The sequence below is a fragment of the Haliaeetus leucocephalus genome, unplaced genomic scaffold (assembly GCF_000737465.1).
Source record: "Haliaeetus leucocephalus isolate CR32 unplaced genomic scaffold, Haliaeetus_leucocephalus-4.0 Scaffold340, whole genome shotgun sequence".
Taxonomy (NCBI): Eukaryota; Metazoa; Chordata; class Aves; order Accipitriformes; family Accipitridae; genus Haliaeetus; species Haliaeetus leucocephalus.
Window position 1 is genome coordinate 1,775,904 of NW_010972776.1, and position 27,917 is coordinate 1,803,820.

General features: G+C 46.4%; 3 protein-coding genes across 8 annotated transcripts in view; 2 read left to right on the plus strand and 1 right to left on the minus strand.

The window, feature by feature from the left end:
- LOC104834864 lies at window positions 1-6,727 on the plus strand. The gene is made up of 7 exons (XM_010572530.1): window positions 1-7; window positions 479-1,213; window positions 1,536-1,639; window positions 2,066-2,165; window positions 2,412-2,455; window positions 3,050-3,528; window positions 6,654-6,727. Exons 1-6 carry the CDS (start codon window positions 1-3, stop codon window positions 3,281-3,283), a joined length of 1,224 nt encoding a protein of 407 aa, XP_010570832.1. The 3' UTR covers window positions 3,284-3,528; window positions 6,654-6,727.
- PDZD11 (PDZ domain containing 11) lies at window positions 5,570-8,441 on the minus strand. Of its 2 annotated transcripts, XM_010572388.1 has the most exons (6): window positions 8,319-8,441; window positions 8,085-8,168; window positions 7,491-7,547; window positions 7,024-7,122; window positions 6,784-6,844; window positions 5,570-5,966 (listed from the first exon to the last, which is right to left on the minus strand). In XM_010572388.1, the coding sequence occupies exons 1-6, from the start codon at window positions 8,403-8,405 to the stop codon at window positions 5,932-5,934; spliced, it is 423 nt and encodes a 140-aa protein (XP_010570690.1). In that variant the 5' UTR covers window positions 8,406-8,441; the 3' UTR covers window positions 5,570-5,931. The 2 variants fall into 2 exon arrangements, with proteins under 2 accessions (XP_010570690.1, XP_010570688.1); XM_010572386.1 differs by lacking the exons at window positions 5,570-5,966; window positions 6,784-6,844 and having other exon boundaries at window positions 6,883-7,122.
- The window catches only part of KIF4A (kinesin family member 4A), a 22,640-nt gene continuing 1,833 nt past the window's right edge, over window positions 7,111-27,917 (plus strand). For 2 of the 5 annotated variants that reach the window (XM_010572381.1, XM_010572385.1), the window contains exons 1-28: window positions 8,671-9,047; window positions 9,179-9,293; window positions 9,943-10,133; window positions 10,437-10,529; window positions 11,756-11,922; window positions 12,175-12,269; window positions 12,476-12,595; window positions 13,828-14,003; window positions 14,985-15,046; window positions 15,747-15,882; window positions 16,392-16,450; window positions 16,656-16,761; window positions 17,418-17,483; window positions 17,788-17,973; window positions 18,637-18,740; window positions 19,052-19,196; window positions 19,682-19,792; window positions 20,603-20,686; window positions 21,296-21,409; window positions 21,651-21,806; window positions 22,219-22,313; window positions 22,783-22,912; window positions 23,785-23,955; window positions 24,360-24,467; window positions 25,244-25,321; window positions 25,411-25,512; window positions 26,192-26,353; window positions 27,721-27,840. In XM_010572381.1, coding sequence (XP_010570683.1) covers window positions 8,925-9,047; window positions 9,179-9,293; window positions 9,943-10,133; window positions 10,437-10,529; window positions 11,756-11,922; window positions 12,175-12,269; window positions 12,476-12,595; window positions 13,828-14,003; window positions 14,985-15,046; window positions 15,747-15,882; window positions 16,392-16,450; window positions 16,656-16,761; window positions 17,418-17,483; window positions 17,788-17,973; window positions 18,637-18,740; window positions 19,052-19,196; window positions 19,682-19,792; window positions 20,603-20,686; window positions 21,296-21,409; window positions 21,651-21,806; window positions 22,219-22,313; window positions 22,783-22,912; window positions 23,785-23,955; window positions 24,360-24,467; window positions 25,244-25,321; window positions 25,411-25,512; window positions 26,192-26,353; window positions 27,721-27,840 — 3,375 coding nt within the window. In that variant the 5' untranslated portion in view covers window positions 8,671-8,924. Of the gene's footprint in view, window positions 8,040-8,564; window positions 8,614-8,670; window positions 9,048-9,178; window positions 9,294-9,942; window positions 10,134-10,436; window positions 10,530-11,755; window positions 11,923-12,174; window positions 12,270-12,475; window positions 12,596-13,827; window positions 14,004-14,984; window positions 15,047-15,746; window positions 15,883-16,391; window positions 16,451-16,655; window positions 16,762-17,417; window positions 17,484-17,787; window positions 17,974-18,636; window positions 18,741-19,051; window positions 19,197-19,681; window positions 19,793-20,602; window positions 20,687-21,295; window positions 21,410-21,650; window positions 21,807-22,218; window positions 22,314-22,782; window positions 22,913-23,784; window positions 23,956-24,359; window positions 24,468-25,243; window positions 25,322-25,410; window positions 25,513-26,191; window positions 26,354-27,720; window positions 27,841-27,917 lie in introns of those variants that run through there. The other 3 variants (XM_010572382.1, XM_010572383.1, XM_010572384.1) reach the window with 3 other exon arrangements.

The following is a 27,917-nucleotide window of genomic DNA, read 5'->3' on the forward strand; positions in this document are numbered from 1 at the left end:
ATGCCTGGTGAGATGCTCAGCCCCCTCCTCTGTACATACCCCTGTTGTGTGGGAATTGCTGATGTTTGTCAGTGTGTCCGTGTCTGCTGTAGAACAGGTTTTGCTGTCCCCTTCTCACAGGCAGGTGTGTGCTGCTCTGCTGTCGTGTTGTTCCCAGTCACGGACCTGGGGGGAGGGAGGGGGGAGACCCTAAGTAACGGGGGGGGGAGGGGGGTAACTAGTGAAATAAAATAGTTCACTTCCCACTGTCTTCTCTATGGATGTGTATAATATTGAGTGTGTGTCTGGCCCTGCTGTCTCCTAGCTGTTAGCTGAGTAAGTGTGACTATTAATATGAGTATGGACTGTCTGACCACGGCCGTGTATCACACTAAATAAAGTTATTTCACCAACACCTTCGCTGTCCTGCTGCCGGTGAGGAGCCGAGGCCTGCCTCTGGTTATTTTACTCGTGAATTTAACGAGTCTGTCCCGCGTAGGGTATGGTGGAAGAAGGACGAGATTACCGGGTTTAAGTGGGGCTTTGGGAGCCGAACGAGAAGAGAAGGGCTTTAAACCGCCCGGCGGGGGCGTGGCCAAGCGGTCGGCAGCGGCCCATCCTATTGGCGGCTGCCGGGAGGGGGCGTGGCAGAGGCGGGTCATCCTTTCCGCCGTGGAGCGTGCGCGGGATGATCGGCGCCGGCGCCGACGCCGTCGCCGTCCGCGCTCTCCGCCGACCGGGACCGCACCGGGTCCACACCGGGACGGCCCCGGGGGCGGCGGGGAACCGGGCTGGGCCGCCTACCCCTCAGGGCCTGCCTTCTTCAGCGGCGGCCTACCCGGTCCTGCCAGGCCGAGGGGGGTGTCACCGACCCGGGGGCACCGCGGGAGCCCCAGCTCCTCTCTCACTCGGGGGAGCGTGACAGGATTCCTGCACCTCCAGGATCCCCTTCCTCTCCTTGGGGTGCGAGGAACCCGAAGGCAGCGTTCGGCCTTGCTGTCCACAGGGGAACTCCCCGTCCTGTCCCACAGACACCCCGCCAGGGAGAGGTGCAGGGCCTGGGGTGGGCGAGCCTGTCCCCTCAGTGCCGCATCGACATCCTGGACGAGGCGGCGGAGAGGTGCGTGCGACGTGCTGCGCGATGTCGAGTATCGACGGGAGCGGGACACCGACGTCACGGACACGTGTCGCATCGCCCGGCTGGCTGCCAATGCTGATGTGGGCTACTGCGCCTGTGACTGGGGGACGGGATGGAACTGACTCGTCCACCGAAGTACTTGGCTTGTGTTAAATAGAGGGGACACACTGTCCAAGCTGCTAGGCAGGAGAGAGGTGTTTGGGGTACAGGGCACCACGTGGGACCTCTGCTGCATGAGGTCATTAATACCGCTCAGGCTGGGAAGGGGTAGTAGGGTGGGTGCTGCTCGGAGGAGATGGTGAGATCGCAAAGAAGAGGATGCTTGAGCCAGGCAGAGGCTTCTAGAGTGGCTGCACTTCCATGCGGACCCCACATGCAGTTCAGGCAGGTGAAACAACTTTCTTTCTTCCTTGTTCAGGGCGGTGCCCGAAGCCCTTGGAGAACAGGGTTGTGGTGACACGGCGATCCCTGCAGGTCGAGGATGGGTATCACGCTGTTATCAACTTCTCCATCAAACACCTGGTGAGTGAAGAGTGGGCTGGGCCTGAAGGCTCTCCCATTACAGTGATCCCAGGAACTGCAGGGTTCTGGCAAGGGCAAAATGCTGTTCTAGAGTTGGTCACCAGCTGCACAAATTCACCTGAATTAGGAGTCAGATGGTCTCAAGATACGGCGCTGGCTCCCTTAAAGCTGAGCTTTAAAGCACGGTCAGTGCCAGCCTCACAGGAGTGCAGTGGTCTATCTAGACAGCAAGATACTACCTGTGCCTGGGAAAAATGGGGTCCCAGAGTCCCTAGCATGTAGATGTGTAATTCCTTTACAAGTTCCTTAGCTTGAGGAAGCTCCTCTGTGCCTCTAGCCTAGTCTTTGCCCTGTATTTTCAACGCCAGACCTGATAAAGGGAGAGGGCAGGGAGACAGCATCTGTCTGTCTGATGTGTTTGCACAGAAATACCCTCCATGCGAGGAGCTGATGGCAGGATACCTGGTGCATTCAACTGGGCCCAACAGCTGCAGTCTGACCTACCTGGCTCAGGTGGATCCAAAAGGTAACTCTGGTTCTGCGGGCCTCAGGACGTGGTGACGGGGTGATGCAGATTCTGGCCCCAGTCAGTGGAAATCCTGCTCTTAATCTGGAGCGCGCCTATGTAATGTGGCACTCCTCTGCTCCAGACCCTCTTTGACAAACAATGATGCGAATGCTACAGCTTGCTATGGGGCCTCTGGGTGGTTGGTAGGAGCACAGCTATTTTCTGGCACGTTAACTTCTGTTTTTCCCCAGCTCCATCTATTACGGTCGTTGCCAAAGCGGGTTGTAAATAAAGCTTCGCAGTACCTGGCGCGGCAGGGGAGTGGAGCATTTCCAAGGTGCCTGTGCCAAGTCTCACCCCAGTAGCTGGAGCAGAGGGCTGCAGAGGGTGGGCCTCCCTCGGCGGTGAGGCTGCACTAGGAATGGGCATCTTGGCTCATCTCTGGTGAGGCGTCACATTCTGCCAGCCTTACCAGTTTTGACAGCTGACTGATGCTTTTCTGAAGCCAGAGGGCTACAAATAATACGGCGACTCTGGTCTCTCCTTGTGCAATAACCTGCCTGACCCTCACTTTTCATGCCCCGTCCGAACAGGGCATGAAAAAAAACCTCAGTAGCTTTTGGAGATCCTGAGCTGAGTGGCAGAGCAGTGCTGGAGGGGTCTCTGGTGCCAGAGCAGGACAGGGACAAAGGATTTCAGTACAGGAAGTTTAATTTCACTCTCCTAAAGCAGCTGGCATCATCAGGGGACCTGGGCAAGCAGAAGATGGTCCCATCAAGGAGTTAAATTGGCCTTCTGCCTTTCTTGCTAGTGGGTCCTGAGTCCCTCCTAAGCAGCCAGAAAAGAAATGGAGTAGGTGTTGTTAGTGGCTAGATGAGACACGTGCCAAGACCTTTTCTAAGCTTCCATGGTTGTTTCCCCTGTACTTCTCTGCTCCCGATATACTGCACAAGGCCTGCGTGAAATACCCTGCCTGGAAGCAGCAGCACGACGCTAACATGAAACCCTGGCTGTACCCTGAGCAGAACAAGCTTCCTCTCTTGGCGCAGTGTGCTGCCTCGCTGGAGAACGTCGATGAGAGCAGCCTGTCCGAAGTGAAGGATGAGAGGGGCGACCACAACAGTTCGGAGAACTGATGCTGCTAGTGTTGCTGCAGGGAGGAATGTCACGTGGTGCTGCTCAGGTGCATCCAGTCTTTTACAATAAGGTAGTGGGGAACTTTTAAAGAAAATCTCTGTGTTCGTAGCCTTTTCTCTCAAGACGTGACTGTGTGTGTCCGAGCACACCAGCCCCGCTCAGCACCGAGACTGAACGGGGCCAGGAGCACACGGGCCGCCTGTACCAACCTGGCTGAGTTATGCTCAGGGAGAGGAGCTGCACGGTATGTTTCTCAGGTGTAACCTGCCATGCTTTAACACAACATAGCTTGTTCTGGGGCTGTTACTGTCACTCCAAAAGGTCAAATTACCTGCAGTACCTCTGCCAGTGTGCTTTCCTGGGCAGGGAGTTATTCATTGACAAACTAAAACTGCTCCAGCGCTTGTGACTCTTGGCCTCTATTTTGCAAGACATTAAAACCATCCAATGTTGCTAGACCTGTTGTTTTCTCAGCAGGGATCAGTAACTACCCCTGTTTGTCCCTCCAGTTCCTGGAGAATGAAATGGACTCTGGTCACCAGTACAAACCCTAGTACTGCTTTGTCAATTAAGATACCTAAGACATGAGTGTTTCTTGGGAAAGAATCCACTCTTTCCTGTTAGCCCACAGCCAGTCACGGGGTCAGTGCAATGGCTGCAAAGGCATCCACTAATTACCTCTGAGTAATGGTAAGGAGGAAGCTGCCCTAGGCGCCCTAGGCAGGGGTGATCTCCCTGGAGCTCCTGCGAGGGACTGCTTTGAAGCAGGATTAACAGATTGAACATTGAGGTTATATTTGCAGTCCCCTGTGGAAAGAGTTCAAGGTGCCTCTTGGCTCCTTGGCAGCTAGGTTGAGTGCCAAAAGCCTGATGTGTGCATTCGATCGCTGTTTTCCACCAGGCAGACCACAGGGTTGGCTTTGGAAAACAGCGATCGAATGCACGCATCAGGCACCCTGGCACATCTGAGCACAACAGAGGGAGAAGGGAAGACAGAGCAGTATGAAACATTGCCTTGCTGCAACATGAGCCCTGAACATTCTCCTTCCCCAAGGAGCGTGTAAATGCTGTGAAACTGGAAGCAAATCACCATGGGACACAGAGGCCTGTCTCCGTAGAAGAGCTCTTAGCTTGCTTTCTCCAGGGTGTTTTACAGTGCGGCTTTCCAGGATGCTTATTTCCCTGGTAGAAAAGCTATTTTTTCATTCTGAGTGAAAGTCTGTTTTCTAGTGTCTTTTATTCTGCTTCAGCCTGGCTCAGCTTTCTGCCCAGCAGTTGAGCTAAGAGCAACCTGGCTGGCAGTGCTGAAGCTGTCAGGGCTGCTGCTCTTGGCTGTCTCACTTAAGTTGCATTAGTGCCATGACAGACAAAACCCTCCATTGCAGCTCTTGCTCCTGGCAGTGCTGAAACACCGCTCCAGGCTAATCAAGGGCTGACTTCCATTACAATCAATGGAAAAACACCCTTAAAACAGAGCTGCACCTCGCGTGGGTCCCATGCTTTCCCCTTACAGGCTGCAAGGGCAACTAAAGCCAGGCCTTGTCCCAGCTGTCCACCGAGCGTTTCCTCGGGGTAGTGTTGAGGATGGTAACAAACAACCCTCCACAGAGACTTCCTGAGTGGGAATAAGATGAATTCTGTTTGCTATACTCTTTTTATTATTTCAGTTATTACAGACAAGCAGAAAACACCGCACAAGGCCAGAGCAAGGGCTGTCCTGATGCCATTTACGATGTGATACTACCATGCATTTGCACCCCCCTTTGCTGATAACTAGCACGTTTTCATCTGTGCTCTCCCAGCACAGGGCACAGGAGGCTTCTTCACCCATCTTTGAAAACATGGAAGGGGAGAATTTTACCTCAAAGTGGCAGGGAGTTCTGATGGGAGCACGTGACAGGGACAGGGCTGTGCCAAGTGATGGAAGCAGGTTCAGCGAGTGAAACCCTTAACCGTGCAAGCACCACAGCTGAGGGAACCTGGCCAAGTGCCCACAACAGTTCAGAAACATGCTCCAGGCACCTCGGTCCTGTATCATGGGGGTCGTTAAGCAGCAAAGAGGTACAAACACACCTTAGCAGACTAGTGCAACTAGAGATGTGCACTGAGTTTGAGTGGATTTTACTCCTGTTCCTTGAGTCCCAAGCAAACCCAGTAGTGTAGAGCAGAGGTAGGATAGTGGAGAAGGAAAGAATTTCATGTCACTGGAGAAGTGAACAGGTTGATCTCTTGGAGGACAAAGGCCGTGCTTTGCTCGAGCACGCTCAGACCCTCTTGGCCTTACATCTAGCAACAAGGGTTGGATCCAGAACCAGCAGAGTACTCATTTAATTTAAGTCCTGCTAGAACAGAAACACAGATCTTGCCAAAGAAGCTGTCCTCCGGTACCCACTTCCACATCAGCACCATCAGCTTGTTTCAACACCCAGTTCAAGGAGTACAGACTAAAGCCCCATCCATCTTCCAGCTAAATAAGACTGTTGGCATCCCTCCACGCAGGAAGCAGAGCTGATGCCTGTGCAGCCAACAGGACAGTCGTACCTGCAGTGACAGCCGAAACTTGATGTGTCATCTCACATGTTGAGGAAAAGTAGTGGAGAGTTTTTTGCAGGACAGCCACTCTGGAGACCCAGCAGACAGCTGCCTACTAGTGAACAGTTCTTTCCTTCTGTCTCTGGTAATCTGGAAAGGAAAGAGAAGGCAAGGCTGAAAGGGCAGGAGTGGCAGTTGCTGATGACAAGGGGGAATTAGCCAAAATGTTGAAGGAAAACATAAATTCTGTTTATACCTCACTAAGTAGAGGCAGTAAAGGCTACTTTCTTGGGTTGCAGCTGGCTTTGAAATAGCGTATTTGCACCCCAGCCACTCATTTCAAGCTATTTTTTGGGCACTTAAACAAACTTTTGTTCTAAAGTCCTCTCTTCCCCTACTCCATAGTTTTCTTCTTTCTTCACTTAAGGGCCAGTTTCCATTTTATGAAGAATCCTTGTTTGGCTTGACCTGACCTCTTTTTTTCCCCTTATACGTATGAACTTTATGGGTGCAGAAACTGAGAGTTAATACAGTCTTTTCCTCCACTTGGAATTTAAAGGTCTTTAGGGAGGGATAAAAGCCACAAGCAGTGTCCACCACTGGCACAGGTCCACTAGTGACACAACTCATTCCTATGTTATTCAAGGATAAGTAGCTACTTCTACAGCTCTAAAGTTAACATTTCCATTCAACAATCATCCCACCTTTTAGCACTGTGTTGCTAAGCTCTGCTCTAGATGTTTTTCTGTGTGGGCAGCTGAAGCCAGTCCTTACTGTTTTGACTTGGTACCTGCCTCGATCCCCAAATCAAAGCCCAATCTTCTTTCTGATCTGCAGGCTTAACACCGTCTATGGCCTTAGACTCATAACTGCTAGGCTCAGGTGGAATCGGCGGGGACACATGGCAGTCTGCTTCCCAAGGAGAAATGCTGCTAGGTGACTGGACTCGGAGCTAGCAGGCACTTACTGTAAGGGAAGTAACGCACACGCATGGTGATTTCACGGGCTGTCTTCAGGATCTCCACAGCCTGAAAGCAGAAAGAGTTGCTCAGTGACCATGCTGGGCTGGAGGGTAGGAAAGAGGAATCTATCAGTTATGTGGTGCCAGCAGCTGAGTTGGTGCGGGCTGAGAGGCTGGAAGGAGATGGTGTGTACATGGATCCCCATCCTGTCCCTGCTCCAGCAGCTGGGCCACAGGAGTGCTCACCTTGCTGTGCTCAATATCCTGGAAATCCACATCGTTGACCGAGAGCACCTGGTCCCCTTCCTGCAGCCCAGCTCTGTGTGCATCCGAGTCGGGGATCACCTGCGAAGGGAAGAGCAGAGACAGCAGCAGTGACTCTCCGCACAGCCAGTGCAGCGGCTCCCCTCCCTCGCAGCCAAGGCAGCCCAGCCCCAGAGCCTCCCCACGGTGCCTATCCAGCACACTCAGGCGGGACTGGGGGAGGATGGGGAGCGAGGACTGCAGCGCACCAGCAACACTCTGTGGGCTGGGCAGCGACCAGGAAATGGCACAGGACTGTCTGATTGCTGGTTGGTGCCTGGCAAATTACAGCTATGTGTTTGGAGATGCATATAAGGCATATGACAATCTCCCTGCACGCCCTGCTGGCTCAGCAACACCCAAGGGAACAGACAGAACACGGGGAGGGAATGGCAGAAGGACAGACACACCTTAGAGATGAAGATCCCCAGCTGCGAGGCTTTTCCTCCCCGGATGTTGAATCCCAGCTGTGAAAGAAACCAGCAGTGAACTGCAGTCACCCCCCCTTTGTCCCAGGACCCTTCCCACTGCTAACATGTCTCTTCTGGATGGAGCAAAGCTGTTGGTGCTGCAGCGTTCAGCCAGGCAGCAGCAAGCACCAGTCCCTCTCTGCTAAATTCTGTGGCAATCTCACCTTAAACACCCCAGGGGCTCCCTGTCCCGTATCAGCTCCGCATCCCAAGATATTCTACTGCTCTGCCTCACCCACAAAGCTTTTTTTCTCCCAGCAGGGCAGCAGCGATGCCTCCCCTTATCCCACCGGTCCCGCCAAGTGCTTGGATGAGGAAAGCACCAAGGAACTCCCCCCCCACGGGCTGCCCTCAGCACGCCGGTCGGGGATGATCATCGCCCCGCAAGCTCGGCCTCTGCATCAACCGATCTTTACCAAGCAAAGGCGCTGGGAAGGACGGCTGTGACTCAAACACGGGAAACACCACGCCGAGGGGAACGTGGTGGCCGTGAGGGAGCCCACGTGCCGGGGTCTGTGTGGAGGGGGGTCTCACCTGCGCTCCAGGCGGCTTCTTCAGGACGATGGTGCGGGGCAGGAACTGGGTGAGCTCGTTGTTGTAGTCGGGGTGGTACACCCGCTGCAAGGCAACGCGCCGGCGGGCCGTCAGCCGGCGGGACCCGCCGCACACCCGCACCACCAACGGGCCGGGTGGCGGCCCACCAGCCCCTTCACTCACCCCACCCACCCGGTCTGCCACCTAGCCCTCCCCGTCCACCTCTCACCTCACCTCATGCGGCGGCACCCAGGCGGGCGGGCTCTCGTAAGGCGGCAGGAAAACCACCGGGAAATCGTCGTAAGGCAACCGGCCCTCCATGCTGCCGCCGCGCCGCCTGACGGGACGGCACCGCCCTCCTCCCCTCACCTCAGCCTCGCCACACCCCACCCCCCCCTCCGCCGTGACGCGCCGGCTGGCGATTGGTGGTTGGCGGCGCGCAGCCTGGCGATTGGCGGTTGGCGGCGCGCGGCCCCGGTTTGAATGTTGGTGGCGCCGCCGCCATCGTAACGGTCAGCGGCGGCTCTAGGTGGGTCCCGCTGTCGCCGGGGGCAGCGCCGCGACTACCCCCCACCCCCTTTTCCCTCCCTCCTCGGGTCCCCTCAGGTACGGACGCTGCCGGGTTGGTGGTCGCCGCGCTTCCTCCTTCGCCCGGTGGGGCCTGGTCTACCGGCGGGAGCGGCCCGTAGGGGCTGGGCCCCCCTCCGGCCTAGGCCCCGGGTTGTGAGCCGCGGCGCTGGGCCCTGTCAGGGTGGTAGCTCCGGAGCAGCGGCGGGCTTTGGTCCTGCGAGGCCTTAACCGGCTTCGTTCCTCCTTTAGGGCGTCCGCGGTGACAGAAAAATGGTGAGGGAAGATGACAAGGTGATCCCGGTGCGTGTGGCGCTGCGCTGCCGTCCCTTGGTGCCGAAGGAGATCAGCGAAGGGTGCCAGATGTGCTTGTCCTTCGTGTCGGGGGAACCGCAAGTAAGGGAGCCGGCCTTCTGCGTCCCGGGGGTCGGCCTTGCCTTCTCCCCTCACCCCGCCCGGGGCGGGGGGTTGCTGCCACGGTGCTGGGGCGGTGTAGTCAGCGGTTTTTGTTCTGGTCACCTCCGCAGGTGGTTGTAGGTAACGATAAGTCGTTCACGTACGACTATGTGTTCGACCCTTCTGTTGAGCAAGAGGAAGTCTTCAACACGGCTGTCGCCCCTCTCATACGAGGCATCTTCAAAGGTTTGTGGTTAACTGACTTAAAGCTCTGTTTTAAAATACTGGGGGGTTCGGTGGGCTCAGCTGTGTGGAAGAAGGTGCTGTTTAATTCTCTGTTCTGAGTTGCTTTTTCTTTGATCTTTGCAGAAAATAAACTCCTGCACTATCTAGATGCTGACCCCAGCCTCTAGTGAAAAGTGCTAAATCTTGCCTGTTTACAACCTGTTGTACTCTGCAGGGCTAACAAAATGACTTGTGCATGTTCTCTGGGTCATTTTGGTTCCTGCAGCTATTTATGTAAGGCAAGAGAATTTTATCAAGAATAATACAGTGAATTGATAAGCATCCCATACCAGAAGCTGTTAGCGATGCTACAGCGGAGCTGGGATGATGGAGAACTTAAACTGTATTTCTATGGCTAGCTCTAGTAAAGCAGCAGCGCAGTCTTAAAAAACAGCTGGAATAATAATTTTACCTGCATTTTGGGGAGCTTTTCATTGACTTTTTTTCCCCTTGACGTTGCTAACAGTGACCTGTGCCTAAAGCTTGTGTAAACTGACAGTGAGGGGCAGTGCTTTTCTGGAAGGATGCTTTTATTAGAATGCAGCTTTTTTTGTCAGTTTGTTCTGGTTCCCACGTGACTGTCTGATCTGGGTGCCATTTGTTCCCCTAGGGTATAATGCTACTGTCTTAGCCTATGGACAGACAGGATCTGGAAAAACGTACTCTATGGGAGGTACCTACACTGCCAATCAAGAGCATGAACCCAGTGTGGGGGTCATCCCTCGGGTAATCAAACTGCTATTTAAGGAGAAGGAGCAAAGGCAAGATTGGGAATTCGTCCTCAAAGTTTCTTATCTAGAGGTAAAAGTTGGTTTGACTTTTCAAACTATTATAAAGTTATGAATTGCACATAAAGCAAGCTTTAAAGAGGCCACCTCCTTCAAGTAACAGGTATTTATTAAATCAAAACCGAAGTAATGTAAGATCTATGTAAGATCTTGTCAGGAACTTGATTCTGAGTCCTAGGTATCTTTCTCTAAAGGTAAAATGAATAGAATGTCACGCAATGTTAGCCATGATTTTGGCGTAACTGTATGTTGTTCTTTATGCGAATTGTTCTCTTGCACTGCTGCTAACTCTGAACTGCTGTCCTGATGCTTTTAGATCTACAATGAGGATATTCTAGACCTGCTGTGCCCCTCAAGAGAACGGTCTTCTCCAATCAGTATACGGGAAGATCCAAAAGAAGGCATAAAGGTCTGTTGCCCTGTTAGATATAGGTACATAAGAGGGTGGCATCGCTAGGGATGAATGTTTTGGTGAAACAACTGTCTGACTCCTTGAGCGCTGTTTTATATAAATGAAGCTGTTGATGATCATGAAGTTTACCCAAAGGGTGACACCAGTAGGGTTAGACATTCATGACAGAGCCACTTGCAAGTCCTGTTCTGGCTTTTCTTTGAAGGCTGATTTAGGTGAATATCTGAGAATGTTGTACTTTGGGTCCCTTTGCCAAATTTCAAACTCTGTTGCAATTGTACTCTTCAGTTTGGCAGAAGTAGTGTGCGACAGAGGGATCCTGAGGGGAAACTATTTAAGTGCCAAAGTTATTTTCTTAGCAGTTTTGTACAGAAGTGTGCTTATAGTGTAGTGCAGAAAGACCTTGTGCTACTGCTTGTTCTGTGTACTTGTTTTGTAGTTAAACTTCCATCTATCAGTTGTACTTCATTTATACAGCTTCAGTTTGCAGTGGTAGGGAGGTTGTTGGTTGTCATATACACAGCTTAAATGTGCGTGACGCCTGTAGGTTTGATCCATTAATGTTTTTGTTGTGTGTAATCTTGTGCTGCTCACCGTCACCTCTAAAGTACTGGTGTGCGGCTCATCCATATATTGGTAGTGGCGTTGTGATCCAGAGAGATGGGCTCTTCAGGGAAAGCGCAAGCTTGCCAGGGAGCACAACCAGTCCCTGCTACTCAGTCCCCTCTGCCCTTTATGTCCCTAATACCTGCGTCCCCTCCACTCTCTTCACACAAACACCCGACCCCCTTCAGCCCATTTCCGCTTTCTCTGCCTGTGACTGGCACAACTTTCAGCTCCCAGCTTGGCCAGAGGATATCCGAGGGCAGCTAGGAATTTCTCCACAGAGTATTGCAGAGCCCTGTCTCCGTCCCATAGCTCACCTGGCTCATAGCTCAAGGTCCATTCCATTAGCTCAAGCAGGCACAGAGGAACCTGGTGTGTGCATGTAGGAATAGGCTGAGAGAGGGGTGATGCCATTTAGTTACCGATATGGAGTTCAGAATAAATTTTTGCTGGGGGAATCCATACCAAGCCTCTGGCTTGAAGTGAGACTATGATTCTTGTCAATATGTATTTATTTTACTTTGTCTGCCATAGTCTAAGACAGAGGATAATTTTTCTGATGTAAATCGGGGTGAAGAGGAAGGAGAGGATAAATGATGCTTTCTTCCTGGATACAGATTGTAGGGTTAACAGAAAGAAATGTCACCTGTGCCCAAGATACTGTATCCTGCCTGGAACAAGGGAACAATTCCAGAACAGTGGCCTCCACGGCAATGAATTCCCAGTCCTCACGGTCCCATGCCATCTTCACCATTTGCATTGATCAGAAGAAGAAAAATGACAAGTAAGTGTGATTGCGCAGCTGATCCTAGCAGCTCTTAGGGGTCAGACTTACTCAAAATTTTGTAGTTCTGTCATTCTTTCTTGGTCTTGAATGAGCTCAGCTGAGCTACTCTTGAAGCAGTTCTTGTATTTGACTGTCTCTGATATGAAGTATATTTTTCAGCCCAGTAGCTCAACTGTAGTAACCACTGGACTGCTCCTTTCCTAACTGCAGGTTTACTTGAGAGAGTAAAATCATTTATTTCTGCCATAGGAACAGCAGTTTTCACTCCAAGCTACACCTGGTTGATCTTGCTGGCTCTGAGAGACAAAAGAAGACCAAGGCTGAGGGAGACAGACTAAAAGAAGGTCTGTAGGAAGAGGACTGGTATAGCTTGGATTTCTTAACACTTTTAAGTTAATAAATAGAGTCCTTGTAAGGAAAAGCAAAGCAGTTCTTTAATTAACCCTTATAATTTGCCTTTTTTTCACCTTCAATTTTTTAACAAGGACAGGAAATGACCAGTTCCTAGCTGCTGAGGTGGCTCTACTCACTGTCATCTGTTTTTATGCAGGCATCAACATAAACAGAGGTCTCCTCTGCCTGGGGAATGTAATTAGTGCTCTTGGTGATGAAAATAAAAAGGGTGGTTTTGTCCCCTACAGAGACTCAAAGTTAACGAGACTGCTGCAAGGTAAGAGACAGATGATGATAAAGCCTAAATCTACAGATGCACTTAAATAACAAAGTAGGAAAAAACCTAACAGCCATGCAACCACAATTCAAAGCAGTAGCTGCTGTTGACAAAGGAATTGCATTTATTGGTTTAGTTCCTCTTCTTGCTGAAGCTAGACCTTTTCTGTACTCTTATTTTAAGGTTGCAAATGCATTGAGATGGTCTCATTTATGAGTCCTGCTCTTTTGCTGTTCCTGTGTGATAGGACAAAACTAGACAAATTCAGTGCGGTTTTTTCTGGTGGGGAGAAGGAAGATGAGAAGTTCAGTCTGGAAGTGGAGATCTATTATTTTACCTAATTATAGCTACTTACTGGAGGGTATCACAACCAGAATGAAGCTTAAATTGTCTGTGCCTTCACTGTGTGCATCATGTTTGGTTTGTTTTCTAATTCTGAATATCTGGTCTTTGTGGTACTTATTTTTCAATAGTTGCGATGGTCTTTTAATACACTTTATCTAAATTAGCCTTTAATATGGGCATAACTGTAGTAATGCAATTCACTGGGATTTTCTTTGGTAGTTAAATAATTTGGTACAAAAAGTTAGGGTCTTCAGGATTTTCCATATCTGAAAGTATCTAATAAAAAGAAACCGGATTATGCAGAGCTGGATGTGGGGTCCTTTTTTTTTCTGATCAGAAGTTTTAAGTAGCCAACGTGTTAGTGTAAAACCAAAGGCTAAAATGCCATGCAGCTTGATGATCTGAACAAATATGTTCTTAGCCAATAATTCTTTAGATTGAAAGATAGTGTGAATTCTGATGCCTGGATATCCATGGAGGTCTTGAGTATCATTGTGTGGGAGAAGGGAGGGGAAAACCTGAAAGAACTATGCTAGAAATGGCATATGGGAATTACGGTAATTACAGACATTAGTCAAGAGGACAGCAAGATTACTGGGCATTCTGATGTGAAATCATCAGTGCTTAGAGCTGAGACATAATTTGGGGACTTTGGCTTTCCAAAAAAGGTCTTTAGTATAGTACTGACTGGGACAGAGGAGAAAGTAGATGACAATGGCACACAGCTACAGTTAGTTATTTTCTACTTTCTGTACCTACAGCTAGATATTTTCTAGCTGTAGTCTGGAGGTGTACTCATGTGGTCTTAGATTATCTTAGGGATGATATCTTACTAGTCATTCCTGCTCTCTCTCAAAGCATTGATTATGCCTTGTTTTCCCTCTCAGATTCTCTGGGTGGTAACAGCCACACTCTCATGATTGCCTGTGTAAGCCCAGCAGATTCCAATCTAGAAGAAACTCTAAATACTTTGCGTTATGCTGACAGAGCAAGAAAAATAAAAAATAAACCAATTGTCAACCTTGATCCCCAGGCAGCTGAGTTGCATCATCTGAAGCAGCAGGTACTGACTGGGCGCTTTCTTCATGTGAGAGGAGTAGATCTGTCATTTTGGTACTGAGCTCAGTAAACAGCAAGCAAAGACATAGGTTGCCTAGCTACACAAAATATGCGGGGAAAAAAATTAGTATGTGTTTCTCTGTCTCTTGAGATGGATGTGTAAGTGCTAGAAGGGAATACATGAATATTTCTTGTAATTCTACAGCAACTATTCAATGCCATAGAAAAATGGTAGTGTTAGTGTGATTTACATTTCCCTTCTACTGAACAAATCATCACCTGCCCATTAGGCTACAGACAAAATGGGAAATACAGTGATGGTTGCCTTGCTGAAACCACCTGCCTATGTCCAGCACAGAGTGGGAAGTGAAGAGTGTTCCTGTGTGGTCAGCTTCAGAGGGAAATAAGTTGCATAAACTAGAATTGGTTAAACCCAAAGCTAAAAGTGCCTGAGGGCTTGTCTGCTGATGAGTTAACCAGGCTTGCCTGCATGTGATAACAGTAGTCTTGTTCCACAGTGGAGCAAGTAAGTGGTTTTGCTTACTACATAGGAGTGTTCACCAGAGCCTAGTGAATGTTTGTTAACATACTGTAAATTTAAATCGCATATTCAAGAAGCTTAGGAAGGCAGGTGAACTGACTGTCTCATGTGAAAGGTAGCAACAGAGCATTGTTTCAGCGAGATGGGAAGCCTGCCCTTTGGATCAGCGAGGTCTCTGACACACTGCACAGAACAGTATGTCAACTGTCTGTGGGTGACTTAACATGCTCTGATTTGAGCATTCCTGGTGAAGGGAAGGTAGCTTTTTTAGGAGTAAATTACTTGAAATACTGTAGTGACATGATTCCTTTCCACAGGCAATAGTAAAAGAACAATTGTGGAGCAGGTGACTGATATTCAGACTAAGGATCTTAATAGTGTTCCTTCAACCATCTATTTACTATATAGGAGAGACTTATAACTAGTAATTGTTTGTCTTTCTAGGTACAACAGCTACAGGTGTTACTGCTGCAGGCCCATGGAGGGACCCTGCCCGTGTCTATCAAGTAAGATTTGTAGATTAATGGTCAATGTAACTGATGGCCATCGCGCACCAGCAAAGGCTCTAGATCTCTTTTGCTCTAGACAGTGCTGTAGAGTGAGGGTAGAGCAAACTGGCTGCTTTCTAATAGGATCTGGACAATTTTTTTTTTCTTTTGTTCTTTTTGTCCCTTTTACTGAAATTCCATGCATGTAGGGGTCACTTAGTTTTGTAGCAGACCCCTTAAGATTGCAAAAATCCGTTGTAGCAAATATGAGAGGAACTAGGCAATGCCTCCTAACTAAGTATCTGTTTCTCAGACCCGTCCATCCCTCTTTTCTTCCTCACCCCTCTACCTCTAAATGTAAGACACCTCCATCTCCATTGTTCTTGAAAGCACAAAATGCAGGGAAGAATTGGATTGTGTAGGTGTTGTCTTCTGAGGATGTTTCAAAACCTAAGTACATGCAGTTTACAGACTTACCATTGGTTAAATAGTATTACTGTTTCAAAAGGGTGTTTTCTTCTCTTGCAAATGTCTACTTTTGGTATGCTGTATTACTTAAATTTTTTAATTCAGATTAGACTTCCTCCAGTTATTTCTGTTCATCTGCTACAACCTATATTTATTGTAAGTTATTTAGGAAACCTGGAGGTAATTTCAGTACTATTAAAAACCTCTAGCAAAGTCATGTTCACAAGCAAACTGGTCCTTAATATTTCAGTAGTATGGCACCTTCAGAGAACCTTCAGTCCCTGATGGAGAAGAACCAGTCACTAACGGAGGAGAATCAAAAGCTGATCCAAGGGCTGAGTGAGGCTGCTGGTCAGACAGCACAGATGTTGGAGAGGATCATTCTGGTAAGGTTCAGTTACCCCAGAAGAGCTTTAACTTGCATGACTTCCCCTTTTAGCTGAAGATTAATCACTAGCAGCTTCTGTAATAATGGCATGTTAGGAATCTCTCTCTTTTAATGTTCCTTTCACATTTATTGCAAATCTCTAGCTATCAGTCAGAACCAAAAGTCTTTCAGAGCCTATAGAGCTGGTGACTTCAGTAGGGAAAAGTAGACCTGAATCTTTCAGCTTTTCTGTTGCTTTAATGTTTTAAATACCAGCGCTTGTGCATGCGTGCTCTCTCTCTTCCCTCTTCCCCACCCCACTCTGCTTTCTTTTGATTCACTGCAGTGCATATATCTGTGAAAAAGGGTGTTAAGTCTAAGCAAACTGGTGGCAATGATCATGCAAGATCTTTCAGTGCATTGATTTGCCACAGATGAACAACATATCTTTCCCTACAAATAATTAGCTGTTTTCTGGCTTCTTATCATGCTTTTCCTACAATTCAGTATAATTCTGATTTCTCTTAGACAGAACAAGAAAATGAGAAGATGAATGCCAAACTAGAGCAACTTCAGCAACATGCTGTGTAAGTCTGTTTCCACACCCTACTTGTGCTGAGGAAGTGTCTTTCAGCATTAAATGTTTTTGTTGGGATAAACTGGATACAGTCAATTTGTGTTTGTTCATCCAAACCTCATTTGTATGTTCAGTGGGAAAATTGTTCCTTATTGGCATGTGTTGACACAAATGTGCCTTGTACTCATGGACTTATTCCCACGTCTGCATTGCAGATGCAAGCTTGATCTGCAGAAGCTGGTAGAGACTGTAGAAGATGAGGAACTAAAAGAAAACGTAGAGGTGATTCGTGATCTGCAGCAAGTGTTGGCTCAGTTGCAGGTAAGACTGAATCCAGGGAGAGAAGAGTGTGTGCCAAGTGAATTTACTAATGAAACCTAGGGTTCTTCTGCTGATCTGCTGAGCAGTGGATTCTACTCTTTAGAAACCTTGCTTAAGGAACCCAGGAATTACAAGTATTAAATGGCTCTTGACACAGACTTCAAAACAAGCTGCCCTGCTGTGCTTTTAATGCCACAGAAAGGCCACTTCAGCTTGAATGGCTGCACATGGTGGGGGAAGAGTATCCATAAAAGAATCTATTAATGGGAGATTAGCATGGATTTAAAATCCGAAAGTTGGAAATGAGAGTTATAAACTTGGCAGTTTTAACGAGCAACCCAAATTTCAGGGACCTGAAATTGTTAAATACAAGTTGCCAAACCTTTGTCTAATTGAGGAACTTCTCTGTTCTCCCTCGCTAGACATTCCCCCTGTTCCCAGACTCCTTACTCTTGTGAGGAGCTGCCTGCCAATGCTGGAGTTCAGGGAAGACTAGAAAGAATGTCTAGGACGATAATGGCATCGTCTTCCCAAAGACAGATTTCTGGACAAAGGAGAATAACATGATGCTTTATCACTATAGGCTAACAGACTGTTACTAGCTTCATTTTACTTCATCTTTCACTTTTTACTGAAATTTTCTTTGTCCTGTATAGAGTGAAAGTGCTGCCACAATGGAAGCTGCTGCAGAGATGGCAAACTCTGAACAGGATGCTACAGCTCTAAGTGAAGGGAGTCCAGCAGTGCAGGTCTTAACAGGGGCACGTTTCTATCATCTCGTCTGCATCCTTATACTAGTTTTCTAACCAAATGTTTGGTAACTAATGCGTCACTTTTGTATGTGCTGCCTTTCTATGACCTTATTTGTTCAATGTGTTCAAGATAATAACCTGTTCTTATTTCTGAGTCTCTAATTTTTAATGTAAAAAAAAAAAAAAAGAATTTGAAGTGTTCCACAAAAACTGCGATCACATAGTTAAAGAGCTTTCCACTGGCCTCTCTAGCTCATTGCTGTGTCTCCCCTAGGAAGCAGAAATGGGCCAGGATACCAAGAGATCCTTGGATGACTTTACCACTCAACATGCCCTCCGTCAAGCACAGTTGTCCAAAGAGCTGCTTGAATTGAATAAAGCCCTGGCTCTGAAAGAGGCACTTGCCAAAAAAATGACACAGAATGATAGTCAGCTGGAGCCCATTCAGTCCAAATACCAGGTAAACTCTTCTGAAATAGCTCTTGTAAGAATACTTTCAGTTTATTTTTCCCTGTTAATGCAGTCAATGCATGCTGACTAGGGAAGGGAGGAGAAGATTTGTCCTCTCATGAGCATATTCTTACTGGGTCTATTTTCTTAAGCTTGGTCATTGCCCCCTTGGGCTTATGAGGGGAGTTAACTACAGGTGTCAGCAGAGAAGGCGGGGGGATGACCATGCCCAGCTATCTACAAATAGCTTTACCACCAGAAGACAGTCTTTTCCCTGAAATAAGCTATTAGCCACTAGCTGTTCTATGTGAAATGGGCTTCTCTGCTTTTTACTCGGAGGTTTGCTTGGGTGCACCAAGCCAAAGTGCAGATACTCCACTGTTAACTGTCATAGTACAGCCAGCTGATCTGGCTTCCCCTGTTCACTAGCTGTGCTGGGATCTCCCATTGCTGAAATTGTTCAGTCATAACTTTCAGCTTGTTCTGTGGACTGAGTAAGATTTCAGTGTATGGAGCACTAGCCCTTTTGACACTTTTACTGCTTTTAGACAAGGTCGCTTACAACCTGTTGGAAAGGAACGTGGTTTCTTGAGGCCTCCTGCCCTTAAAGCTTTGTCTCAGAGTGGAGTTTTGAGATTTTTATTTTGAGGCTTACTACTCTTGTCCTTTCTAGACTGATATCAGGGATCTGGAATTGGAGGTCAGCAGTTTGCAAAAAGAAAAGGAGGAGTTGATCCTTGCTCTGCATATGGCAAAGAAGGATGTCAACCAAGCCAAGTAAGAGTGACTATGCAAGCCATGTGGCTTATAGCACTGAAAATTGTGTTAATGCGCCTGTGAAAATTCATTGTCTTGCACTTAGTTCTACTATTTATAAAAGCTCTTATTTTGATGCAAATGTATCCCTTTAACATGCCATGTGAGCTGTATGAATTGCGGAGAAGCCTGAGAGTGGCCCTTCATCAGTGGGAAAGGTGATAACACACAATCACTTCATTTTTCATGAAGTGTCTCTGAAGTTGGAGAGTACTTGTTTGAGAATAACAGTTATTGGGGGAGGCTGTTTTTAAAGCGTTATTTCTTTACAGACTGAGTGAACGGCGTCGGAAGAGGCTTCAGGAGTTGGAAGGGCAAATAAGTGAGCTGAAGAAAAAGCTGAATGAGCAATCGAAGCTCTTAAAGCTGAAGGAATCTACAGAACACACTGTCTCCAAACTGAACCAGGAGATCAAGGTAACTAACCCTAGCATGCGGTTCTCAGGCTTGCTCCGGTGTAGACAAAGCAGCTTCCAGACAGAAGGCAATCACTTTCTGTTTTGTTAGACTGAGAACACCAGTTTTTGACAAGACTCCTTTGGCTACATGACCACAATTGCTGGTGTAATGCAATAGGCAGGTGACTACTGAGACTTGGAGGAATAAAAGAAGTCCTAAGTGTCTTCTGGCTATTCTGATAATTTATTGCCTCAGTCAAATCACTTGACTTCACTTTGTTTTCCATGTGTGTACTGTCCATGTGTTAGCCTTCCCTTTATGCCTTAAAAGATGAATTCCTGGGTTTTGGCACTTTTGAGAGTGTCCTTAGGCATGCACTCTGAGTGGGCAGCACACTAATACTTCCTGTCTGCCACCCCTGACAGACACACTATGGGAATGTAGGTTGAAACTACCCAGAATATGAGTACTGGACAATTTTTGCAGCCTGCTCTATCTTTCAGGAAATGAAAAACCAAAGGGTACAGCTGATGCGCCAAATGAAAGATGATGCTGAGAAATTCAGGCAATGGAAACAACAGAAGGACAAGGAAGTGATCCAGCTGAAAGAACGGGTGAGCAAACAATAAGCCCCCAAACTGTACCTCCCTCTAAAGAGTGAAACAAATCATTAAAGTGTTTGCTGCAAGGCTTTGTTTAACTAGCAAGCATCTGAAAAACATCTGCGGAATGCTTTGAAGATAATGTTAGTTCATATGGTTGCCACCTTTCACCAGTTGCCGTAAATGGTCTCACTTGCTTATGTTTGGATATCTTAAAGCTATTTAAGATCTGGAGATCTTAAAGCTACATAGTTGTTATGATTCAGCTCTAAAGCAGAAGGCAAAAATATTTAATATTTTTAAGTATTTAAAGTTGCAGCGTTTGGCTGCAGAATGGGAGGTATTTAAACTTTCAAAGGAATATTGAATCTGCAGGTAAACAGAATTGGTAATGAAATCCAGCTGCTTGTAGCTTTCAAGTGTAATGCACAGCAAACATCTGTACCTCTTGACTTCTGGTGTCACAGGAATTCTTACTGTAACAAGTTTGCTCCTCAATGCTTTGGGATGCTTAAACTTTTGGTTTGCAGTCTTTCACAGCCTTTAGGCTCCTAAACCTTTTTAATGGAAAGTGTGGAGCCCCTTCTACTCACTTTAAACCTAACAGCCATTTGTTCTCAGAGGCACTACATGGCTTAAGCTTGTAATGATCAGTGAAATCATTACCATGAAGCACTTGCATTGCAGAACAGCAAATGTAATTACTCTGTTCCAAGAAGCGTGAAACTGGTCATAGGTATTAATGTGATGTGATTTTTTTGTGTGTTTTGTTTTGTTTTGTTTTGTTTTTTTTCCATCTGTCTTAACATTATTTCCCTGCAGGATCGCAAGAGACAATACGAGCTCCTCAAGCTAGAACGAGATTTCCAGAAGCAGGCCAATGTACTTCGGCGCAAAACAGAAGAGGTAAGGAGCCAATATCTGGTAGAAACTCCTGACCAATTCTTAAAGGTCTGCAAAGTGTGGTTGGAGGTTGTAATAGGATATGCAGAAACTTTTTAAAAGCAGTTTGGAGATCTGGAATTAGGTGCTTTTCTCTCTGTAGGAAAATACCATGCTTCTGTCTTGTAGCCTTTGAGGGATTCTAGTTAAATCTGCTCCTTAAAGGCTAAATTACCCTTTGTGCGTCAGGCTGCTGTGGCAAGTCTATTACAGATACCTAAGTCACAAAGTCTAAAATGAACTTGGGTGGTGGATATGCTAGATTGCAGTTCAAAATTCTTTCAGGATGGCTCTATAGAAGAAATGCATCTTGAAACCATCATTTTGGATGCTTTCTTCTACCTTTTGGCCTAGAAGCAGATTCTCTTTTTAAACTGGGAATCTCAGCCAAGGAAATAAAGTCAAGGACAGTCTAGTCTTACTTTAATTCTAAAGTTCTTCTGGTTTTATTAACCTCACTCTCTCTTCTTGTTGTCTCAATGTCTGTCTTTCGTTGTGAGTACCTCATGTTTTCAACCGCTGCAGATTAACTGAAGTAACTACTGTTCAGCTTCTGTGTAAAATATTTTACAGGCAGCAGCTGCTAACAAGCGCCTAAAGGATGCTCTGCAGAAACAACGGGAGGCTGCAGATAAACGGAAGGAAAGTCAAAATCGGGGAATGGAAGGAGTTGCTGCACGAGTAAAAGTGGGTGACAGTGTGTTGTGCATTCCAACAAACAATGAGCAAACTTAGCTTTGTTAACTCAGTAGGTGTTGCTGGGGTTGATGGCTGGAGAGCAATGGGGAGGAACATGGAGTTACATATTGAGGGAGGCAATGTGATTATTCAGTTTATCTGTGAAGGCATTCAGAGAAGGATTGAGTCCTGAAGTTGAGACCACAGTGAACCACTATACTGTTTGGTTTTGGTGGGTTTTTTCCTCCAGAGCTGGCTTGCAAATGAAGTAGAGGTTCTCGTTAGTACTGAAGAGGCTCGACGGCACCTTGCAGACCTTCTGGAGGACAGAAAGATCTTGGCACAGGAGCTCCTTCAGCTTAAAGAGAGCAAAGAGGCTGGGGAAAAGCTACCTCCAAAGCTCCGGGTAAGAGAGAGGGAAATGCCATTTTCCCTGTCCCACACCTCTGGCTGTTCAGCAAGTACTGTCACTGACTCTTACTCCTATTTGACCTTTTCCCTCAGAAGGTAGGGGTGGAGGTAGTTACCTTTCTGGAAGAAACGGTTAATGTTGTTCCTGTCCTCTGGCATGTCAGGGAACGGAGTTGCTGAAGTAACTTGTTCCTTGATGCAATGAACCTGATGGATGTGAGTGGGTCACACCCCTTATCAAAGACTTTATGCTTTTGGGAAGGAGCAATGGAATTTAAGCTATGGAGAGATACTTGGAGGCTTTTATAATAGTTTGGCTCCCTTTGCTGAAATGTCTGTAAATGAAAGCCCAGTCTTGTGTGCACTTCACCTATTGCTCGCTTCTGTCCATTGCTGCAATTCTTTAGAGACGCACCTACACCGCCACAGACTTCCAGGAAGCAGAGATGGACCTTTCCATGTCAAAGCAGATAGAAAGCCTGGAAACTGAGATGGGGCTCAGGTAAGGCAGTATGACATAGCTGATTTGCACACCCTTGCCTCCGTGTTTTTTGTTTGTTTTTTTTTTTTTTTGCTCATCTCTATCTACAACTCTTCTGTGAAACAGAAGAGAAAGTAAAATAACTTATACACTGACACTAAAAATTATGAAGTAAGACCATGTGGTTTTTCTGGTTTGATTTTTTCCAAAATGTGGGGATATGAGGACACTATTCGGTCACTGAGACTGCATTGTTCTTAGCTGTTTGTGAGCATCTCTGTATGAGGGAAACACTGCACTTTTAATTGGAAGTGTGAAGGGAACGAGAAACTCCCTGGTATAGCACTGCAGGTTCCAGCTGCTCTACTAAGCAGTCAAAATTTTGACTTGAGCAATTTTGTCTAATATTCTAGTAAGAGTAATTTTAGCCCAGACTCTAGCCTAGGTTTTCTTCTGTGTTGTAACCTCTAATACATGTGTTCTTCCAAAGGAGTGCCCAGATAGCAGATCTACAGCAGAAACTCTTAGATGCAGACAATGGAGATCGTGCGAAACAGCGTTGGGACAGTATTGCAACAATTCTAGAGGCTAAATGTGGTTTGAAGTATCTCCTTGGAGAGGTAAATTCTGAATTTTCTTATTTTATCACTAAAAACAAAGGCTCTAAGTGCTTAGCCAGGAATGAAAGGCAGTGACCAACAGGCTGACAGCAGCGATGAATTCAAGTGAAGCACTGCTGTACTGGATGAGGTTTATTTCCCTCAACTTCTGATTGAAATATTCTGTACTGTAGATAATTTTGGGGAGTGAAATCCAAAAAGAGCAGGGAAGAGGGAAACGGAATAGACACAGGTCTGGAGATATCGGCTAAATCTGTGCGTACAGAAGGCTTGCATGGGAATAGTGAAAGGGAAGAGACACATTTCAGAAGTGGAAATGAAAAGAAGAGAAGAAAGTACCTAAAAATACTGAACAAATAGGCCGTCTGCAGGGAAACAAGGGGACTACTTTCTGAGGTCAGAGTGGAAGCAGTGGAATGGATGTTGGGATGGGAGACGCTTAAACAAGACTGAGGGTAGGAGAGAGTAGGAATTGGGCTGATGTGGAATCAAGGAAAGAGCAACTGAATGGCAGAAGCATATGTCAGTCCCTGGTGCTTGGAAATTAAAGGAAAAGAATGAAGGAGCTAATGTGAGAGAGCATTCATTTTTGGGGTCCCCCCAGTACTTAAAGTGCTGCAGGGAAGGAGTTTAATCTAGAACTGTTAACAAAACTTCCTGCTATCTGTTTTGCACTTCCACACTGGCTGTCAGATGTCTAGCTCTGAATATCTCATCTAGCCTCCTTGTTGCTGGTGGCCAGTCCAATTCTTAGGGTGGTTGGAAGTTAGGCAGAAATGCTTTGCCTTCGAACTGAAGCATGTCTGCCCCAAAAGACATTATGAAACATGGAACTCATTGACCCAAGCAATCATCTTGCTTTTGTCTTTCAGCTGGTCTCGTCAAAAGTGCAGGAAAGCAAGTTGGAGAGCAGCCTTCATCAGAGTAAAGCCAGCTGTTCAGACATGCAAAAAATGCTGGTTGAAGAGCGAAATCACATAGTGGAGATGGAGGCTGAGTTCCAAAATCAGCTTTTGGTGCAGGAACAACACCACCAGGAGAAGGTAAAAAAAATAAGTGATAGAAATCTTGAGAGCTCTTGTGTCTTGGGACTCTGATTCCCAGATCTGCTCAGAGAAAAAGGCGGAGTGTTGTGCTGAAACCAATCTGTCAGTGTATATCTGATCAAGATTTGTCAGACTCTTGCAGGATAGCTGACAAAAGCCCAAGAAATCTCCCTATTCATCTTCTGTCCTATGCAAGTTGTTTTATTCAATAACTTTTTGCAGTGATTTAAGTGAGGATGTTGCACCTCAGCACAAGATAATTTTTAAAGTAAATTAGGGCAGAATCCTGCTCGAAGTGGCAGAAAGAATCTTTCTGAAATTGTCAAGCCTCTGCCTGAGCTGCCAGAATTCTCTTTAGGAATTCATGCCTGTTTGCCTCTGCTATGTTAACTTGCTTTTAGGTTCTGTACCTGCTTAGCCAATTTCAGCAAAAAGAAGCAGCAGAGAAGAAATTGGAAGATTCGCTAAGTGAGCAAGAGAAACAGCTGCAAGAGCGACTCAAGTTCCAGGTAGAGTGTCTGGATGTGGCTTGCGGGAGCATGTGCTCATTAGGGCTACCTGTTACTTGAAATAGTGCCTGTAAAGTGAGGAAGGTGCAGAAGGATTGAGCACATTTCCATTTGCAGCTAAGATTGCTTGATTCAGTTGGTTGCAGGGAATAGTTGCTATACAGGTTGGAATAAGCCTGTTGTTTGGTTTTTTTTTTTCTCCTATCTTCTTCCATTAAGTAAATGTAAATGCAGCAATGAGGCCTGCCACAATCTGACCTGCTCATGCAAACTTCTTCCATGCTCAGAACACCTTTAGTTAGGACATTCAACGTGCTATTACTAATTCTTTACTGAGCACAGCTCCACTATGCTATCAGCACTGGAAGAACTTTACCTTGATCATATAAACAAGCTGCACCTTGTCTTGTTGCTAGGAGAATTAAGTGGCGTAGCAAACTCTTGTGGAAGGGCATGTTCAGTGATGTATTAAAGCAAAATCAGCCCCAGGTGTATATAATTTGGAGATAAGCCTTAGAAATAGAGGATGTTTTAGATCTTAAATGGTCACTCTGGAAGGGTCACATTCTCTCTTTGTGTTGGCACTGTTACGCATAAAACAATGTAGTAGCACTAATGATTTTCCTGATTTAGTAGTCAGAGCTGATCTCCTGTCAGAGAATACAAAGAAACCCCCCTGGTGTTGGAAGAAAGTTCCAAATAAAAAAATCTGTCCCAAACAACTACTTGTGCTACCCCCATGTAAGCCTACTGATTTTGTCTTGTCTTGCAAACAGGAGGAAGAGCTGGAGAAAATGAGGGAGATCTGTGAGAAGAACCAAGAACTTCTCCAGGAAAATGACACTCTTAAACAGGTAGAGATCTGTACAGACATAGGTCATAAGAGCTTCCTGTCAGTTGGGTTAATGTATTTTGCAAAGCTAACTTTTGTTCCTCTTAACAGAAACTGCTGCTCCTCCAAGTTGCCAGTGGACAGAAGCTCCGCCACATTCGGCAAATGCCGCCTGAGTCTCCAGATTCTTCTTTTGATTATATTCCACCCAAAGTAAAGATGCTGCATACCAGTTTTCATGCTTGCATTGTACCTGGGTTATTTTCAAAAGTTAATGTTGACTATTAATAATCTTGGCTTCGTTGTCCTAACTTGCTTTTTACAAGGCGTCTTGCTCTGCTTATTGAAATAGGCCTGTTCTCTACTTCATCCCTGTTTAAGGTTTCTGTTTTCAAAATACTTCTGAAACTAGCTTGCACTAGTTTTTCTATCTTAACAAAAAAAAAAAGGGGGGGGGGGCAAGCAAAAACCCAAACCTGTTTCCTCAGTCTAATTATGTCTGACTCTGTATCCTTGGTAATCCAGGTGTTTTCTCTGTAGTGTTTCCAGTTTCTGAATCATGGAGCAAGGCATCTGTCATAGAAAATTTAATCATTGTCTTGCAAAAGAGCCTAATCTTAGTGCTGGGAGGAATAAATGGTTTAATACAATTTTGTCGAGACTGTGACACAAATCTATTAAATTTCCAAGATTTGTCAACTGTAGCAGTTTAAATCGACTGATTGATTTTTTTAGTCCTGACAATTTGATCTTTTGTCTCCTCCCTAACCCTACAGCCTTCTTGGCTGTCTGAGAGCCATGGGGCTGTGGTGGCAGGACTCTGAAGTGCCTTAAAATGTAAACCCACTGTTATTTCTTCTGGGCTCTCAACCCTTGTAATTTCTATGTGTAGCCAAAGACTCGCCGGCAAACGACAGCAAAACCCCGTGCACCGACCCCAGAAATGAATGTGGAAGAGCTGTTCTCTGACTCGGAGGAGTCTGGAGCGGAGATGGAAGATGCAGACTGGGTTCCAGTAAAAGCAGTCAAAGGAGCAAAGAAAAGCATGGTGGGGGTAAGATCCAGCTACCTTTGACTTGTTATTATCTATAAGGGAATCATTTGCCTGTATCCCTAAGTATCTAGTATGTGTACAGAGAAACAGTGAGATTGTAGCGTTGCCACTATTGCTCTGAAAAGCCTTAATATGATAGTACTGCTGGCATTGGTTATTTATGGTCTTCTGACAGAAAGAGGAAAAGTTGCTTGTAGTCAGCAGCACCTTCCTAAATAGTTTTTCATTGGACCAGTCATCTTCTACCATGAGACACACACATTCTGTCCCGCTGCCTGTGGCTCAACTGGCCTATATGTTTCAGACAGCAGCAAAATAGTGAGCCCTAACAGCAGCCTTATTCCTTCATGAAGACTATTTTAGGGGAAAAAAAAAAAAGGGATGGCCTGTCGTGTATCCCTATGGACTGTTCCCACTGTGGTATACTGTGGTTCCTAGTCCTGACAGAAGCTTCAGCTTCCATCTTCTGTTTCTATCACTCTGCTGGGCCTGAAGCTTCAGCCTGCTGCTCAGTCAGTTCCTGATGGGATGGAAGAAATGGTTTGAACATGCTGAGTGCTGAGAACCAATGGGCCTCTTTAGGCTTGAATTGCTGTGAAGCTAGACCTCCATTGTGAGACGAGTTCTTCCCCTTTCACAGAGGGGTAAATGATCACACATCTCACTATTAAGTGACTGTGAAAATGTCAGCAGTTACTACAGAAAAGCTTATGAATTTTAAGGTCTAGTTCCTTTCACTGGAGCTTGTCAACCTGATTAATAGTACTGTAGTTCAGAATTTGTGGTTTGGGTTTTGGGGAATTCTTTTTGGCCATGTTGCATGAAGGAGGGTTTGTGCTTGACACTTGGCTCTATGGAGTTTGTTTACGTAGCCCAGTGGAATTCCAGTGCAAATTACTGCTCAGTTCAGAACTGTAGCTTGGAGCAGCTGGTCTGACACTGCTTCATGTACCCAGACTAGCAGAGAGATTCATTGTTGTGGTATGCCATGAAGTAGCTAAATTGGATCACCTCCATCTAGATGGAGGGCCCTAGGTATGGTGACTCAGGTTTGCCTCCTAGTGTGTAAGTGTTAGCTTGTTTTACTGACACTGAAACTGGCATCTTTTTGGATAACTTGAAGTCAGGGATTGTGTAATTGAAGATGCTTATTTTGGGGATACTGAAGCAAGAGATGGGTCTGTAGGTGGAAAGACCTTGTTTCTTTTCCTGGGATGCAGGACTGACAGTGAAACAGTAAAAGGTTCATGACAGCTTGGGAATGGTACTGTCCTTTAGACTGCTTCATGTATTGACAGCTGTGGCAATCTAGATGCACTCTATAAAACACCGAAGCTCTTTCTGCACAGAACTCTTCTCTTAATTAGTGCTCCTGCAAGGGCTGGTGTGGAAATAGACAGTGTGGCTGCAGGAAGCAGAAGGTGGGCTGCACTGAAGGCTGTAGCTGTGACTCGGCAAAATGCAGAAATAGAGACCCTGGCTTTCCGGTGAGTAGTTAGTGCTGCATTTGTGGGTGCAAAAGGGCCTGCACCCAACATCCAGACTACACAGTGTGTTTAAGCAA

Coding starts and splice junctions, on each gene's coding strand:
- LOC104834864 (XM_010572530.1), top strand. Junction 1,214..1,535: donor TGATGTGGGCTACTGCGCCT/GTGACTGGGGGA, acceptor TTCCTTGTTCAG/GGCGGTGCCCGAAGCCCTTG. Junction 2,456..3,049: donor ATAAAGCTTCGCAGTACCTG/GCGCGGCAGGGG, acceptor ACCTTTTCTAAG/CTTCCATGGTTGTTTCCCCT.
- PDZD11 (XM_010572386.1), bottom strand. CDS start 8,405: ATGGAGGGCCGGTTGCCTTACGACGATTTCCCGGTGGTTTTCCTGCCG. Junction 8,169..8,318: donor CCTGGGTGCCGCCGCATGAG/GTGAGGTGAGAG, acceptor GTTGCCTTGCAG/CGGGTGTACCACCCCGACTA. Junction 7,123..7,490: donor TGGGGATCTTCATCTCTAAG/GTGTGTCTGTCC, acceptor TTCCCTTCGCAG/GTGATCCCCGACTCGGATGC.